The sequence below is a fragment of the Tetrao urogallus genome, assembly GCF_951394365.1.
Source record: "Tetrao urogallus genome assembly, chromosome: 1".
Classification (NCBI taxonomy): Eukaryota; Metazoa; Chordata; class Aves; order Galliformes; family Phasianidae; genus Tetrao; species Tetrao urogallus.
Window position 1 is genome coordinate 192,141,423 of NC_136813.1, and position 18,733 is coordinate 192,160,155.

Genomic DNA, 18,733 nt, shown 5'->3' on the forward strand with positions numbered 1-18,733 from the left:
GTTTTTTTTCATTTGTAAGTTGTCTTTGGATCTAAAAACTTTCCAGGCAGGTTCTGTGTCCCTCAGGCCAGCAGGTGCCTGGCATGTGCTGAACATACTTCTTTTAAACTCTTAGCAATTCGAGCAGAGCTCAACGTGGCAACATCCCCGTGGCCATGGGAAGAGAAAAAAATCATTCCCAAATACTACTGACACAACTCAACAGAGCCCAGTTAGCCTCTGTGGTGCACAGATGTTTACCTAATGAAAATCTTTGATCCCCAGCTGTGTCCAGAGATGTTCTCCATCACTCTACTCCCAGCCTGGGGATACCCTGATGCCAACCTGGGACCACGACCACCAGCAGATGTTTTCTGGCTAAAATTCACTGAGCTGTGGAAAAGCAAACCCTCTTGCACATGTGCTGTCACCTGTGCAAGACTTACACCTATTCCCTGTGCACTCCTGAGAGCTGGATACAAACAGATGGCATTTTTCTGGGCCCATTGAGCTGTGAATTAATTAGTTGATTATGGCTCTGGTGGTGGCAAGTAACCCTATTACAGCAGCAGGAATAATTGCACAGGACTTTGGAAGAATAGGGGTGTTTGGAAGGAAGCACTCTGCACTAAAACATGTCATCCTGTCTTGTGATAATTTACTCGAGGACTTAAATTAGGTTGACATTGATAAGAAGGTATGGAGGCTGACTGAGATGTTAAAAAGAAAAGGAAAGGAAAAAGGTGTCTTTAATTGATGGGGAAAGCTGGGCTTCCAGCAGAGATCAGGGCACGTTCCACCTTATTTAACACCTTCCATAATGAGGAGGTGGTTACATAAAACCAGCCTGTCAATAAAAATTAGGAGGTGTTGCAACCATGGGAAAGAGTAAGGAAATAATTCAAAGGGATCCGTGTAGTGGTGGCAGTGTCCCAGCATTGAGGCATCCTACTGATTGCAATGGGGAAATCTGCCAAGGATTCCAATGGCTCACGGCGCCACGGAGCAAAATGTCAGCAAAATTTAAGAAAAAAACAGAACTGTGTGGGTTAGGTTGTTGGAAAAAGCTAACCCTAAAAAAAGCAAGGAGACCTATCTCGGTTTGGAACTCGCTATAGCAGCCAGATGGACATCCTTCTCTTTTCCCTTGACATCCACTTCAAAAAGCAATAGCGTTTTTGGACAGCGGATAATAAGGATCATAAAACACAGAGGGATCTCTGTCCTCTGTCTGACTCCATAGAAGACTCCCAGATGGCTTTCAACTGTATACATCTAAGGGGCTATGATAATGCTGTAAATAACTGAGCACTCAGGCTGTGTTCTGAGTCAACTGTAAGGGAAATATCAGGGAGCAGTGAGGTGAAACTGAGCAAAGTAAAACATAAGCATAGTACTAGGATTCTTTTCTTTGTCCAAGAGTTAGATTTGTTCATCTGTGAAATAGACTCCCGAGGGAAGGAGTCTATTACTTTAGTCATTTAAATCTGGAAAGGAGAAAGCGATGGCTGATGTATTCCATGGAACAGTTGTCCTGCCTTGGCAAAGAAATGGCCAAATATCATCAAATCCAGTTTTTCTAGCTTGGATGTCAGAGATTCTAGTGGAGTGTTTTTTTCCCAATGTGTCGAGCAGTGCTTTTTTTCATAAACAGAAAAATACCAAGTTCCTAAACAGCAGCAGAAGGCCAAATTGATATTTTCAAGCTGAGGTCTTCTGTGGCTGAAAATAGAATTCATTCCTTTCTTTTTTTTCTTTTTTTTTCTTTTTTTTTTGTCTGTGGTAAATTGAACATGAAATTTAAAGATAAGGAATATTTGTATGTAAGCGCATGTGACAAATTCATTCTCACAAATCATGTGTACTTACCAAGCAGAGGTTGTTTCCTTGGTGGTAGGTGAAAGGAGCAATTGATTGCTGGTGGAAAAAGAAGTAATCTGCTCTCTTTCAAGATAAATCAGTGTTGGTTCCTACCTCAGTGCCATTTTCACTCTTTTTCAAATTGCATAAGCCTGTTCATTGACAAAGCCTAATTAATGTGAGACTGGTTAACTCGCAGAACCCCTTAGAAACCTGGATCCTTATTTGTGATCCTGCATAACCCTTCCAGAACCACCACTGGAATGGTAGTGCCCGATGCAGCATTCCAAATGACATCCTGAAGTGTGCAGCCCAGTGAATGTCACTGTGAGGTCCAGATTCAGCTGGCATGGGTTGAGCCAGCACCCATCTGTCCATAGTGCAGCACCCAGCAACTCCAGTTCTCAGCTGGCAGACCCTGCATTGAATCCCTGCATCTTTTTCATGTACACCAGAAAGAGGGCAGTATCACCATGTTCTTGCTTTGAGTGGTGTGGATGGATGACATCTCTTCTTCTTGAGCTGAGAATGTAGTCCAACTTGTTACTATGCAAAGACCTGCTAGAAGAACCTTTTAGAGGTTTGCCAGTGAAGGAAATTGGTGATAGGATGTAGAAGGAAATACCACTACCCCTCATTCCCCCTTGTTTTTTTCTAAGAAGGTAAAAAATATCTCCCAGATCTTAGCAATCTGACGAACAACTCAAGAGTGGGAGAGGACTTTCAGCTCACTGGTGTGCTAGTAGATCATAGAATCATTTAGGTTGGAAAAGACCACTAAAGTCATCTAGTCCAACTGTTGACCCATCACTACCATGCCCACTAAATCATGTCCCTCAGTGCCACAGAAATAGCAAGTAAGAATGGAAGAGCACTGTGCTGTGGTCTCGAGCAATCGCAGCACACCAATTAGACAGCTAATTGACTCCTCCAGGTACAGAATCCCTTTTATCTCTTGCAATTGACAGTGAGGATTTCTGATTAAACAGGGAAAGTCTTCATAAACAGAATACACTGTGATCTTTATTCAATTTCACACATATATACAATTCAGCTGCAAACTGTGTTATTAGTTGTTTTGGATGTCTGGAGGGAAGATTCAGGCCCCTCCATTTCCTTTCATTGCTTCAGACCTGCTCCCCATGTAGGGCCAGCTGGTGTGCAGTGAACTGATGCCTCCCACCCAGGTCTTCCTGGGCAGGTTTCCACATGGCACTCACAGCACAATCACCAGCCAATGGTGGCCTCAGTTGAGATGGTAGAGAACAAATGAGCTGTAGAGAAACTGCCTTCTCATTCTCTTAGTACAGAATGACCTCCTCCACTTGTGTAAAATGATAAGTTGAATGATTTCAAGGGTGGGAGAATATGGCCAGGAGGCTCTATCAACATATATCTTGAGTCATGAGGAATTTATATCACATCTGCTGGTGTTCTTATGCCTTCCCCACAGGTTCTTTGTTGAACTCTTCTTTGGACCCACACATTAATACTCTGTTTTGCAGATCAGTACGTGGTAAAGATTTTAATTAAAATGTGTGGAATCCTCTAAAAAGTTGAATTTACTTTGCAGTAATGTGATTGTTGCTGGTTTCCCACAGGAGCATCGTGCAGTCAGATGAAAAGCTGGTGATCAGTGCATCCTGGGCTAAGGATGATGATATCAGCAGGCTCCTGAAATCTCTGCCCAACTGGAGCAACATGGCTCAGCCCAAGCAACTGAGACCCAAGAGAGAGGAGGAGGAAGATTTTATAAGGTAAAATATTTTGTAGATGAAATTGCAAAAGGTTTTAAAATAGAAGTAACAATGGTAAAAACAGCTGGAAGCAAAGTAATTACAGTGCTGTGTCTCCAGGTATGAGGGGAGTTTCAGAAGTGATCTTTCCTTGACTGGAATAATAAAACACGAGTTCATATGTCCTTATACGAAGGCACCATCTTTGTTGAACTGAGAACTTCCTGTGCATTACCTGGGTTCAAACAACACTCAGATACAGGGTTGCATTTTGGGATGGTCCTGTGTGTAGCCAGGAGTTGTAGTCAGTGATCCTTATGTGCCCCTTATAACTCAGGATACCCTTTAATTCCATGATTCCATACCATTCTGAAGCTCTTTATCCTTCAAGAACAAGAAGAAAGTGGAGCTCCTCAGATGCAGCAAGAAAGAGAGGGAGACCACAGGTCAGTAAGGAGACTCCAGTAGCAGCCACCAGCTCACTACATTCCTTCATTTTTCTACTATTCCTGCTCTCTCTCTGTTGTTCATACATAGGTATTTGGATGCAAAACAAAATCAGGAAAGTGGCACAAAGGAAGAAGAGGAAGGGTTGTTTTAATTCATAGAATAGGACAAAATCATAGAATTATTCAAGATAGAAAGGACCTTCAAGATCATCGAATCCAACCATCAACCTGACCTGCTGAATCTATCTCTAAACCATGTCCTTCAATATCTCTAGTGCTGAGGAATCCACCACTGTAGTGGGCAGCCTGTTCCGGTGCTCAGCTGCCCATTCCATGAATAAATTCTCCCTAATATCCATTCTAAACCTCCTCTGGCACAACTTAAGACCATTAAGAAAACCAGTTAAGACTCAGCATTGTGATGACCACTTGGTATTGTCAACATTGCACTGAACACTGTGTCCTAAAATGCCCTTCACCCAGTTTGAAATTAAGCCAGAATCACTTATTTGTAGTCTGTAACACCTTCCTCAGTTCTTTTAATGACTTCTTTCCTTCCAGTCTTGAACCTGAATGGCTTATTTCTGTCACTAGAGGAATCAAGCTTTTTTCCATTCTGTAACATTCCTGTTTAGAGCAGTTTCCTTGTCCTGCTTGATGACCCATGCAATGAATAGAGCACTGTCCTTCAACCTAATGGTGGAAACAGCTGATTGTACTGGGGAGGAATTCCCACATCAGGAATTGCCACCAAAGCTGCTCTTTACACCAAAGCAGTTTTTCATCTCCATCCAGACTCCAGCATCTACTTAGGACACCCAAAAGGTGATTGGTCTCAAAAAACAGTGGTACCTCTAGAGGGAATTCATTCAGAGGCAACTTTCTGTATCCAAAAAAAATGGTTTCTACCTTTTCTTTTTAGCCTGTATGTGGGCAGATTGCATTTCCTTGCACACTGTAAATTGCTTGTTCTTTGAATCATGGGCCCATCTTGAAGAACCAGGTCCGCTTTGTCATTCCGGCGAGTCAAAAATCTTGTCTGCACATTCCCATTACTATTCATCACATTCGTGATTGGCATTTGGCTATAAAACTGTAGGAGTAAGTGAAGCTGTTGAAAATTAAAGTCTAATTTGCCCAGATTGTCATTTTCCTTGTTCACTGAATGCAAGCACAATAACATAAAGATGAGGGAGTCTAGAGAGGGAAGTGACAAGAAGTATAAAATACGTCTAGTCACAGAAACATTTGCTTGTACTGCAGTGGGTGTAATCAGCACTGCCAGTGTTTTTGTAAGTCTGATGATACCAAAAGGATGCAGAGCCCTTAAGGTGGGTTGGGTTTTTTTTGAGATTTATGGATTCGGTCCTGGTCTCCATTTTTGTCTTCATATTATTCCTTTGTTTCTTGACATGAAGGGATGCTGGGATGCCCCACTGGCTCTTTTTGTGATTTATGAACCATGAGCTTCAGGCACCAGAACCCACAGTGACTCAGTGCTGGGTACTACTGAGTATAACATGCTAACATATATTCTTTGACTGGCCAAGCTCAGTCTGAAGATAACAGTGCCAGCATTTTGATCCTAGCATTCATTTTATTCCAATATTGTCACTTTACTAACCATCAGTCAAAGCATTTTGTGAAATTGTATCAGAAATATTAAAATAGAAAGCCCTGTTAGGTCATCTACATTGAATTCACTGAGAAAAGCTCCTATACTCTGCTTATTTTTTAGCCTAGACATTAGGACAAAAAAATCTTTTCTCAGTATCTGTTTGCACAGAGCATTGTGTATTAAGCCTCAGTTCCTCAGAGTGCTGTTAGAATGCTCCTGTGGCATTAATTTGAATGATAATAATTGGTCTAGTCCAGTTTTAGCCATTGATGGTAAGCGACGTGGCTTATAAACTTCTTCAAGAATCTCTGCATGGTTGAATAGGTCTCTCCTGAAAGCTTCAAAATAAAATTAATTGCTTGTCCAATTTTTGTCATCTTCTTTCCATTTAAGCACACTTTTTTTTCAGACTTTCTCCTAATACAGAGAAACATGAATTCTTTGCTGCTGTTGCTTCTTTCTTTCCCTCTCGGCGTTGCTGATGATGGGAATAATTCTGCCATAGCTCTCACTGCCTGAAGGCAGCTGCAGAGCCAAAGGGAAATGGGTATTGCAGATATCTTGGTTAGGGTCATCTCTGTGATACAGAGCCCACCCAAGATATTTAAAAGTTAATACATAGAAACCCATGTGTTCACCCACTCAGTCTGATGAGTGTTGCTGAATTAAACATGTCCTGAAAGTTTACAACTGGTTTTTTTAGACCGTGGCAGGAAGAGTTACCGGTGCACTGTTTTCTTTCTCTCTGCCTCCTCAGCTTTCCTGTAACTCATTTGTTTAATTAAAAGGAAGAATCCAAACGCAGTGCCTTTGCAAAAAAAAATCCTCGTGCGTATCTGTGTTGACAGTGATTGATTCTGTTGTCTTAACCTGCCACTCTCTTTTGCGAATGCGTGTCAAAAGGCAGGGTTGGATACTAGCAGAATCTCCCCATTAACATTCTGGCATGGCTGGCCAGACAAAGGGACCTGATTGAGCATATTATAGTAGCTCAGAACTTGGCAAGGGGAGAAAGGAAAGAAAAGTCGTGCCTCTATTCATATAATTAGTTTTTAAAGCTCTGAAGGCTATTTGGCAGTGGGGTGAGTGTGAAATATGCTGCCCTTATCGCTTGATAAAGGTTACCCTTCAGTTCATTACTGAATCAGATATGTTGGTGATAAAATCCAGAGATGTACGATTTCCAGGTTTGCCTTTGACGAGGAAAAGCAATGTGAAAAGAGCTTCAGATCTGGTCACACTCGAGTTACAGCAGAAATTCCTGGTTTTCACTGCAGCTCTGCAGCAGAAGGGGTTGCAAGTAGCAAGGACATGTTGCACCCAAGAGAAATTGTGGGTTTGGGGAGCTGAGGGAGGCAGGCTTGCAGTTTGTGTTTGCCTGGAAACCCCAAGTTGATTTCAAGATCACCCCACAGCACAGATTATTACGGTTGCAGATCTGGGACACCCAATCTGCGTTAGGAGGAGGATGGAATGATTTCACTTCTTTTCATCTTTGGGTTCCAGCAGAATGCTGAACACCAAGCTTAGGAGCAGATTCTCAGGCTGCAGCTGGTGTAGCAATAAAATAAAACCACAGTTCTCAGTGTCTTCTTTTACCACATGCATTTTCTTCTCACTGCCTTTGCTTTTCTGTTGAAAATTAGGAAAACAATGAGAATTTTCAAGTTTTCAAGAAGGGAGTGGATGTGGCACTGAAGGATGTGGTTTAATAGGCATGGTTGGATAGACCATTGGACAAGATGATCTCAGTGGTCTTTTCCAACTTTAATGATTCTGTGATTCTATTAATAACCCTGACTGCAGGGCCAGAGTGCAACAGCTGCCTGCTGCCTCTCCAGCTCACCTGCAGACAGTCAAACTCACGCACTCTGCACCAAAAGGAAGGGGTGTATTGAAGCAGCATGGAAGGATGCCTGTACAGCAGCAGATCCTTCACCAAATGATCCCAAATGGCTTTGGTCAGGATAGTTATGTTATCCTAGCTGCTTAATAGGATCACCTCTCCTCCCTTGATTCAGGCAATGCAGTTCTCTAACAGTATTTCCAATGGAAAACTGGAGCCTGCATGAAAATTTGGGAGTACACTGGAAATATTACACAACTGGACAAGACAGATGGCTTGGACAAGTTGGATAAGTTGGATGAGAGTGAGAATGGGATAAAGAAAGTCTGACGAGAGTGCATGGCAAAAAGTATATCCTCCAGTCTTGAAATTCATGCAAGTTCATGAAATTGGTGTTGTACAAGTTCGGTGTCTGCTCTTGATCACAGCTTGAATTGGTTCAGCTGCTTCCAAGGGGACTGGCATCCTTTACATTTTCCATTGCATAAATGGAAGATGTGGCATAAGTCTGTGCCAACAGGCTGCCGAGGAAGCTGGTGGAGTCATCATCCTTGGAGGTATTCAAGAAAAGTGGACTCTTGGCACTGAGGGACATGGTTTAGTGAGTGAGAGTGGATTTGATGATCTTGGAGGTCTTTTCCAACCAGAAATGAGCTGGGGCAATTTGCATTGGAGCTGCAAGCTCTTCTGTTGGTGTGCAAGGTGAGAGCTGCAAAGACAAGAGCAGTGTTCTTCTCTGCCCTGGGATTGGGTGTTCTTCCCTTCTTCCACCTCTCTCTGGGCAGACAGAAGAAACTAGCAAGGGTCTTTGTCAAAAGCTGAGTCCTAGGTTAATCCATCTGCTGTCAGATAGATGTCTTTTGATGCGTTAGGTTTGGAGCTTTCCATTATTCTTATTGTCTTTTGATGCTGGAGCCTTGATGTTTCAAGGAAGGCTTTTCCCTTTCTTTACTTCTTAGCTTTCTCCCCTGTTTTCAGCAGTGGCTTCCCTGTCTCTCTTTTCTTGTCTTTTTCTCTCTTGAGAATAAAAGCTTTTCCTCTTCAGCTTTTCAGGCTCTATTTATTGTGTTCATAATACAAAAAGGGTAAAAAAATGGTTGTGGAAGATTGGCAGCCGTCTCCGTAGACCTTCTTTTTCCTCTGCTGGGACTACAAATCTCGGTATACTGTAGGTGTGAGTCATTTTCATTTGATGACAATCTGCTCCTTTATGTGAAATGAGTTTCCAGATCTCTTCTCAAATCCTGTAGAAAAATGTGTCTGAATGTTTTCGTGATGAGCAGAACTGATGAGAAATCCTATTGCTGCTGGGTCTTATCTGAGAGGTACAAAATAGGGCGAACGCGTGGACTGAGTGGACTTTAATGGTCCCTTCCAACTCAAATGATGCTGTGATCTTCACATGGCCTCCCCTTATCTGAGAAGTTCCCTTCTGCTTTTGCTTTTCTTGTGAAGGCAGAGAAGTTTGGGGAGATTTGTGCTGGATTTGGGTGTTTTGATTAATTTGGGATGGGGACACTGGAGGATTATCTGTGTTCTCGACCTGAATCCCAGAAGAATGTCTTAACTTCAGATTCATTAATCCTACAGATTGCAATATCTATTGAAATGAGTGCAGCAGTGTTCAGCTCTGCCATGGTACCCTTCTGGGTGATATGTGTGTCTCCTACCTGGAGAGGGAAGGCAGAGCAAGAATGTGGAGATTCAGCTTCTCTGCAAATGTTTAACAACAACTCCTACATTCACAAGATTCAGTAACATTAAATCCCATCATTAGAACTACGCAATTATACTCCAAGTCACACCCTTGTCTGCTGTGATAAATTATATAATACAAACCTAACAAGACCAGAATAGTCAAATAAATGTGAGACGATGGCATGTAATGTTACAGCTTATAACTGTCCATTAGCAGTGTCTGTTTCTCAATGGTGTTACGACTTCCTAGCAGAGATGAGGAGCTGGCACCCATCACCCTGCTCCCTAATAGAGATGCACAGATTGTTGTCAGGGCTTTGCAAATCCCACCGAACCTCAAATCAGGGTTGACTTTAGGCTGGGCTGGATCTTCAGTCCTTTAAAGCTGAATACTGTAGGTTGGCAGAGTGAATTTATATCCGCCGAGGATTCTCTGCAGCATCTTTTCATCATGACTACAATGCTGTTTGGATGTGCTGCAACACACAAAAAAAAAAGTTCTTGTGCTGAATTTTTAAAATACCTCGAGGTGTTGAATCTTTGAAACAAGTGAAACCACAGCTTGTGTAGAAATAGGGCTGGGCTTGGTTTTATTGTTCTGGTGGCAGCGAATCATTGCGGATGGCTTCTTGGGCAGAAATTAACCCACGTGGGTTGTTTGTTTTGGTGCTTGCACAATTTCTTTATGATTGTTGAACAAATTCCGGTGCAGTATGAAGCAACAAGCCATTTTTCTTCTCCTTTGCTTTATAAATAAGAACATAATAAGAATTTCTTTGAATCGATTCAGGGGAGATCTGTCTGCATAGTTTCTATATACAGTTTTTAAAGCATTGACCCTATGGCTAAGTTGCAGGAATAGAAAACAAAGTATCTTTGTCCTGTTAATGGTTCAGTAGTTAATTTTAGGATATTTCCAGATAGCCATAGCTCTACCCGCTGCTCTTAGCCTTGATTTAAATTTGCTTTTTTTCTTCTCTGCAAGCAGTCAGTGCTCAGTGGAGAGCATCTCTCTGAGGTCAAGAAGGTGTGGGAAAGGACAGGAGGTCCTCATCGGGTCAGTGTGTTCATAGGGTCATTACAAGGGGAGTTTCTTGCTGCCTCCCCACCTCCTGCAGCTCCATGCCCCCTCCAAGGGAGCTGCTTCCTTGGCCTTATTTGCAGAAGGGATAATTGAAGCTAATTTCTTGGCAGAGAAAAGAGAGAGGAGCAATAAGCAAATGCAAAGCCGCTGCCAAGGGTACATCAGAGACCTCCTCCCTCGTTCTGCCATATTAATGTGGACACTTGGCTGCTTTTCAGCTCCTCTCTGGCACTGTCAGAGTGCCTTAAATGTCGCCCAGGTCATCTTAATTTATCACATATGCTCTTCCCTGGCCCTTCTTCCCTAATGTACAAACTTCTCGTCCTCCCATATATGCTGGGAGGGAAGCCTCACATGCTGTCATCAGTCCCTGTGTTTCCAGTCGGTTCAGCTCAGTAGATTGGTTGATTTTATTAACAGCTCATCCCTTAAATGCATCGCTATTGCTCTTGATTTCTGAAGGAGAAGAAGGGAAGATGATTTGTCTGTAGAAAACTGTTCAAGGAAACCACAATTTCTCCCCATCGCTGCTGGTAACTGAGATGCACTGTGCTTTCTGGGCAGCATCCATGAGAACAGAGTGGATCTGGTGCTGACATGTCACTGGCCACTGTGTTGGAGAGAAAAAAAATACATGGAAATTAATGGCTTAACAAAGGGAAACTAAATCAAGTGCTTTGTTAATCCAAGGATTTAGCTAGCACAACTGTCCTCTGACAAAGCAGAAATGTAAGAGTGAACACTCTCGTGGCACATACAAATCCCATAGGAATCAAGACCAAAAAGGCAGCAAAGCATTGTGGCACTAGCATCACACACTCTTAAAGAGCTCCCATATAGAAAAAGCTGGGCAGTGCAGAAATATACCTGAATTCTCTTTATTTACTGTGTAGTTGATGTGCAGTATTGATCTCTGTCTTGAGCATCAGTATATACACACCTGAATTAACTGCAGGAGTGTGGAGCATTGCCTTTTGTTCCAGTTCTGTAAAACACTCCATGATGAACCGCTTGGTTATGAGATTTTCTTGCTGGAAATTCCATCTCTGAGTGCTCACCAAAACCTGAAGTGTCTTTTTTGTTTTTCCTATTGGAAAGCTTTGGCAAAATCCAAAGGAAATTTGTAGTTAAGTTACAACAGGATTTGATTTTTCAAAGTCGTGGTAATTCAAACCAAGGGTACCAACTCAACCATCCAAAACTCGTAAGTTAAATGTGTAAAGTGGCTGCAGATAGGTTTGTATGTCTGTCTCTATATTAGATAAATGCTTTTAGATGTAAATGAGTCTGAAAAAATACTGGCTGGAAAACAGTATGGGAATCAAAGGTCTGATTTTCAGAGTTAAGGTTGGATATTCAATTGATTTGAGTGGTTTTTTTTAAATATATCCTTATCATTAAACATTTAGCTTTGCAAATTTAATGAAGACAAACATATTCTCTGAAGGAAGCATCCCAAATAGCAACAGTTTTCTTCAAGCTTTCTTGAACACTTGCTAACAGTAGGTTGAAAATTAAATTAGTGGAATCCACGAGGACACTTTAAAGTCCTCTTTAAAAGGGAGCTGCTTGCTGAAGGCTGTCTCTGTTATAGGTTTCAGCTTGTGTGAAAGGGAGTTGAGGTTTCTGCAGCCGAGGATCTGTATTTCAAAAAGAAGCAACCCAACAATTAAATGTATTTGCTGTGCTTTTGGCACAAACTTCTGTTCTTGTGTAAGAGAGAGTCAGAAGTACATTTATCCCAACAGCGTTTTGGAGTATAGAAAACTTTATTCATATTCCTCCCAGGGGTAAAAATAGGAAATACACTAAGCTTTGTATTACGTAGATTCCATTTTTTTTCCAGCCTGCTTGGAAGCACTGTATTATTCATGTACAGGCTGTCCATCCAGAGCACTGCCAAACCTTTTTCTCTTTGCGTGTGGGAAGGCAGCAGAGTTGTCCCTGTGAGCAAACCCAGCTTCTAAGCCTGGTTGTGGGCAGTGCTATGTTGGTGACTCCACATTTGACAGCTCTCAGATTATGATTCACAAACATGTGCTTTCTCTACTGTGCTTTGTGAAGCTAGTGAAGGTAGAAATTCACCAAATGTTTCATTTCTTAACTTTTCCGAGTAATCGATGCATTTGATAGTGTAAATCACGAGGAGTGGTTCAGCTTGGGTGGGAAAAACACATCGGTGAAATGCCTTCAGCTTCCCAGGAACAGAAGAGGACATCTGAATGCACGTAGGTGGTAGAGCTGAGCGAGGTGTTTCATGCCTCTTGTAAAATCCAGTAACGGGTTTTGTTTGAATGAACGATCCCAGAATCATAGAATCACTGAGGTTGGAAAAGATCTCAAAGATCATCTTGTCCGACTGCCCTCCTACCACCAGTGTTGCCTACCATGTCCCTAAGTATCGCATCTCCATCTTCTTCAACACCTCCAGTGACGGTGACTCCACCACCACTCTGGGCAGCCTATTACAGTGCTTGAACATTCTTTTGGAGTACAAGTTTTTTCCTACTATCCAACCTGAACCTCCCCATGCACTGCAGAACAAAAAATGGTCAAACCTGGCTATGAGCTTGACCACTGTGGGTTGGAACTTTGGTGAGTCACTCAGCCTGTCCCCACTACCCAAAACTTTGCTGCCTGTCACTGATATCTTAGAAATGCTCAGGCAGGGAAGCTTGTTAAGACCTTCCCAGAAGTGCACAAAGGATTTAATCTATTTCCAGTCACCAGAAAGTCTTATTAAGCCCATTTTATGGAGAGGGAGACCAGCTGAATTACCACTGCCATATTGCACTGGAGCTGGAGATAAACTCATAGAATCACTGAGGTTAGAAAAGACCCATGAGAAAATCCAGTCCAGCCATCAACCCATTCCCAATGTGCCTACTCACAGAATCACAAAATCATTAAGGTTAGAAGAGACCTCCAAGGTGACAAAGTCCAACCCCACCATGCCCACTAAACCACATCCCTCAGTGCCACATCTCCACATTTCTTGAACACCTCCAGGAATGGTGACTCCGCCGCTTCCCTAGGCAAATAAAGCAAGATGGTACTGTGTCTCAGTCCTCAAACACAACCAATAGGCAAATTTCTCTCTGAAACTGTAGAATCCAGTATACAGCCTAAAGCAACGTATTTTCTGTAGTCAGAGAAGAAAATCATCCAAGATAGTTTTTTAATGAAGGCTACTTTTACTTATTTATTTATTTATTTATTTTGCCACTAATGGATTCCATTGAGCAACTTAAAGCCGTTTCAGGGTTGTTCTTTTTTTTTTTTTTTTTTTCCCTCAATGACAGTGAAGTCCCACAAATCTAGTGAGATGCTGGCAGTAAAGCTGCTTAGATAGTATATAAAATGCCACTGATGGGATTATTTTGCTGCAGTTCGTTGCAGCTATTATGCTCAGCAGCATGATTCCTCATTGTAAGTTCATAAAGGAGCTAATGACATGAAGTGAAGTTTTGCAGTGTTGAACGAAAGTGGAATGCAGATGCCTAAAAAGAGCAGCTAATGATGGGAACAGAGTACTGAGCACCATGGTAAGCATGCTGCCTTTCAATAAAACGCTCTTGGTTTCATCCAGGGGCTACTGTAAATAGATGGTGGAGCTGTCACCTGATTTTCTCCATCCTAATGGCACACAAAAAGTCATGAAGGAAGAAGGCTCCTCTTGCCTGCAAAAGCAATGGAGATGCTTTGGTATTTTGCCAGACGGAGTGCTTCATGAAGACGAGTATTATAAAGCTAAATCTCAGTGCAATAGATGGAGCATAAGATGGAGTGAGTGGCAACGCACCTTGAAAGAGCTTTTTCAGTTTCTGTGCGGTGAGCACATTTGTCTTGGTGGTCATTTTTCACCAACTGTTATCTGTAGAGGCAAAATAATGCACTGACTAATATTCAGAATCATTTCTCTGTCTGTTTGTCGTGATAAGCCACCACACTTTGCAGGAGGTGTATTTTGATGTATGTACGAAAAAGATTGACGCAGGGACTAGAAGAGCTGATTTACGAGGAGAGGTGAAAAACACCACGAGTGAGTTATTTGTTATATACCGCAAGGAGGTTCTGAAATCACCTGCATGTGTGGGAAGGGTGTAAATGCTGGGAGAAAAGAGTGTGGGAATTGATTGGGATGAAGTTTGAGAACGAAATGAAATTCGGAGATTGTGGGTAAAGGGAGAATGGTAGACAAACATTGCCCGAGACAGAGGGGGTCAGGATCTGCATAATATGACGTGTTTTGTTCACTTTGATGAGATTTGTTAACCTTCACAAGGTGAGCTTCCTGCGATGCTGCCCTGGGGGTGTTTTGCACTGGATGGTTTGACCTTCTCCATGGTGGAACCAGTGTCTCCCACTTGGCTGACCTGTGCTGTCTGTCTGAGGGTGGCTTTGCTTTGAATTTCAGGGCTGCTTTCGGCAAAGAGTCAGAAGTTCTCATTGGCAACCTGGGAGATAAACTCATCCCCCAACAGGAGATCCTGCGGGATGTCAGCGACCTCAAGGCTTTGGCCAACATGCACGAGAGCCTGGAGTGGTTAGCAGGTCGCACCAAGGCAGCCTTCTCCAACCTCTCAGCTGCCCAGAGTAAGTACAGACGCACAGAATCACAGAATGGAGTGGGTTGGAAGGGACATCAAAGCCCATCCCTTTCCAGCCTCCTGTCATGGGCAAGGACACTTCCCATAGACCTTGTTGCCCAGGGTTCCGTTCATGGAATGGGACTCTGATCATCTTAGTAGCCTACCCTGGACCTACTCAGTGATTTACTTGTGCTGGAGGCCCCAGGCTTGGACACAGTATGACCTCACAAGGGCAGAGCAGAAGGGGACAACCACTTCCCTGCCCTGCTGCCACCCCTCTGCTGATGCAGCCCAGGATGAGCTTGGCCTTCTGGGCTGCAAGCACACATGTAGCTCCTTTGTCATAGAGCTGGAAACCAGCATAATTATGTGATTTTTTAGCAGGAGGGAGCATCTTGACTTCTTGATTTCAAAGGTGGCTTATGTCAGAGGAGAGCAAAAAGCAAAGCAGCTCCATCTCTTTCTTCTTGGTGAACGTGTGGTGTGACATCTCTCAGCCTGTGGTGCCAGGGTGCCAGGAGCATCACTTCTAGCAGAAGCTCTGATGGGTCTTTCAAGGCTTGAGCTTTTCAGCAATCCCTGCTAATGACACTCCACAGTGCTGAAACAGGTTTCAATTTCTTTCAAGCGTTGCTAGATCACTGAATATTTAAAAATATACGTATTATAAATTCAGTGGAGAAACTGAGCAGCTCTTAACGAGGAGTACCCTAATGTGCGTGTCACTGGGGCAGTGCTGCTCAGTCTGCAAAGGCAAAAGCAGCCCCTGGTGAACCAGGGGGCAGGAAGGGCAGAGCCAAGGGAGCCTGGAGATGTCACTTCTGCTCCTGGCTGTCAGGGATTGCCGGTGCTACCTTTGTGAGATCATTTTACTTCTCTTTGCTTCCACTTTCAGTTCTTTCCCTCTGAGATTAGGGTTTTTTTTCTGTCTGGGAAGTGTCAGAGACGTGATCGGTGTTGCTTCTTCTCTTATCACCATCATTGGCGTTGTGTGCATAGGGTCACCACAGGAGGGTTGTGTCTGTGTCCAGAAGTGGAGCTCAGCATAAACAGAGCACAGCTCTGCTGCTCCGACAAAAGCACATTAAGCTGTTTTAATCACACACACACACAAAAAAAGCTGTTTATGAATAATATTCCATATGCAGTATGACAGAGCTGCTGTTTGCACATCGCTGAGTGCCTCAGTGTAGTGAATGTCAATAGATGGTGTTCAAAATGCAGCATCGTACCAGAGGTGATGTCTTTGACCTAAGAGCTGCCGCTGTCACATTTCATAGCAGCAGCAAGGCAGCCCATGGGATGCAGCTAAGTGTGATTATTACTCTTCCCCCTTGTTTAAAATCAGTAGCTCATCAGCCCTCCAGCAGTGCACTCTCCCAGTCATCCTCTGGTTGCTTAAAACAGACTTATAGATAAGAGAAAGACTTTATCAGTACCATACACTTTTATCAATTACACAATGTTTTGCTTATATGTTAAGCAACAGATCTCCTTATATGTCTTATATCTCACAAGGATTCACCTTTCGCTGAGCTGACACAGAACTAAGCTCTTCTTAGGACCAAGGGTTTGCATCTCAGCTGCTTATCAAGACATTCCCAATAGTTGTCCTCTACTAAATGTTCTCCCTGGGGAGGAGCTCGTGCATTTTTTTATAGCATTTCACATTTCCTTAGATCCCTATAATGTATCACAGTGAATTTTACAAATACAGAATCGTTAAGGTTGGAAAATACCACTAAGATCATCTAGTCCAACCATCAGCCCATGGCCACCATGCCCACAAGCATTCCATTGAACATTGTCTGTGTGCAGCTTATCTGTGGGAAGAAGCATCTTTATCATTGTAATACTATGTCATAGATTCAATTATTGAAGAGAATCAGTAATAATTGATAGTCCGGGTTATACATGCCCATTTTTGTAGCTGTTGATTTAATCGTAAGTGTCCAGGTTAGGTTAATCAGTTAGGTTAACAGTAGGTCCATATGTCAGACATGCTGACTTTTGCCCATCTTAAACTTTTGTGTAACAAAACAAAGCTAGGAAAGTCCAAAGCAGCTTTCTAGCAGTCCAACACCAACTCTACTTGGAGGAGACCCCATAATTGTTCTTAACACAGTATGAAATCAGCATGTTTTGCAAACTTCTTCACCTGCACCCACCAGCCACGCTGGCCATCTCTTTGGGAATGATCCAGAGAAGATCAAAGCACTAAATAACAAATTCCACACCGCTTCTTAGGGCACCAGGGCACATGGGGAGATGGTGAGGACACCATCCTGAACTTTGTATGAAGTCTGCTGTACAAATGCAGGCTCTAGGAGAGCAGAGTATTGGGGGATGCCTCCCGAGGACTATGGGCACTGAAAAATCACTTCTGGGGAAATGATGAGGGAAACCTGGCAGTGCTGGATAGGAAAAATCATGGTGTTATATCTCAGTTAAAATAGTTGCCCCTTGACAACACTGCTTTTCTGTGACAGTATTAGGATTTATTTGACTCTCTAAGAGGGCATCGTCTGGTTGGGTGACAGTCCTTCCTATGGCTTATAACTTGGCGTAAAGCAGGACCTCTGAACTCTTTACTCTAGCTGTCCCTGACCCAGAAGGATAATTAAGATTTTACAATCAGCTGACAGTTAACAAAATAAAACAGGTAGTTTTACTATTTCTGTAAGCCATACTGTGTGTTTTGGATACCTGAGTGAGATGAAGAACTGCTGTGCTCTCACAATGTGTATTTAAAAGATTATTAAAAAAAAAAAAAAAAAGAATCAGAAATACTACTAAAATTCAATAGCTGAGTTCCCCAGAAATTTATAACCTGAGGAGTTGTTGGGGCTGAGGAGTTGGGGCTGTTAGAAATAAAACCATCATTCATAATTTCGGTTCTGGTAGAAACTCAAATTTAAAAAAAAAAAATAATAAATCAATGTTTCCAAACATAAAAGGGCATGAGAATGACTTTCAAGCTTCCAAGAGGATGTTACACACAGCAGTGAATAAAAATAAAAGTACAAAGTGTAGTATTTTACTTAGCAGCATCCTCCTGACAATAAAAATTCATCTTGCTTTGTAATAACTTCATACCAACACGCTGAAATGTCTGAACACAAATGCCAGGAGTATCTGAAACAAGAGGAAGAAGGAGCAGGGTTAGGAAATGATAGAGGCTATTGACCTCATGGTTATAAATGAAACCTGGTGGAGTATTTCTCATAAATGGAACATAGATTGCAATCTGTATGGGAGAAGTAAAAAGTGATGCCATGGGGCAGAGGTGGTGGGATAAGTCAGACGTATTTACAAACCCAGCAAGCTGCAGTGATCTACAGAGGGTTGTGATTCTTTTGGGGAAGCATACAAAGAATAAAGAACAGAGTTAAAATGAGATGAGATTTTTCTTTCCATCCCACCTCGTCTGGAGGAGAAGAGCAACACAAGTGTGGGAGGAGGAAAAAGGAGAACTGCCTATTGTTTCAAAGGTTCATGCGGTGTTAATAACGTAACACTCATCTGTCACACGAGTTACTCTCTTCTATGCTGTTTTGATCACCTGAATTTCTGAGCATCTGATTGCTGCAAGACGCAGTGAATAAATAAGAATGAGAGGGAAGAGTGGGAGGAAAAGGAAATAACCTAACCAAAAGTAAAGCTAAATAAAGAGGGTTTCTGCCACGCACTGAAGCCCATCCAATTCAAGCTCAGCTTGCCAGAAGCAGAGCCAGCTTTATCATTTTGGCATCAGTAACTTTGATTTTCAGACATGCCCAGATGAAACCCAAGTCTTGCAGTGCAGTGCAACTGGAATCTATGGCTCATTATACCCAAGTGGACGGGCCATTAGTCGCCCAGCTCTGTTTTT

General features: G+C 42.6%; 1 protein-coding gene across 1 annotated transcript in view; it reads left to right on the forward strand.

Moving 5' to 3' along the window:
• Positions 1-18,733, forward strand: part of EXOC4 (exocyst complex component 4) — a gene marked incomplete at both ends in the record, with an annotated part of 395,210 nt that overhangs the window by 328,255 nt on the left and 48,222 nt on the right. Inside the window, 2 exons of the mRNA XM_079535213.1 lie at positions 3,441-3,596; positions 14,688-14,866. Coding sequence (XP_079391339.1) covers positions 3,441-3,596; positions 14,688-14,866 — 335 coding nt within the window. The remainder of the gene's footprint in view (positions 1-3,440; positions 3,597-14,687; positions 14,867-18,733) is intronic.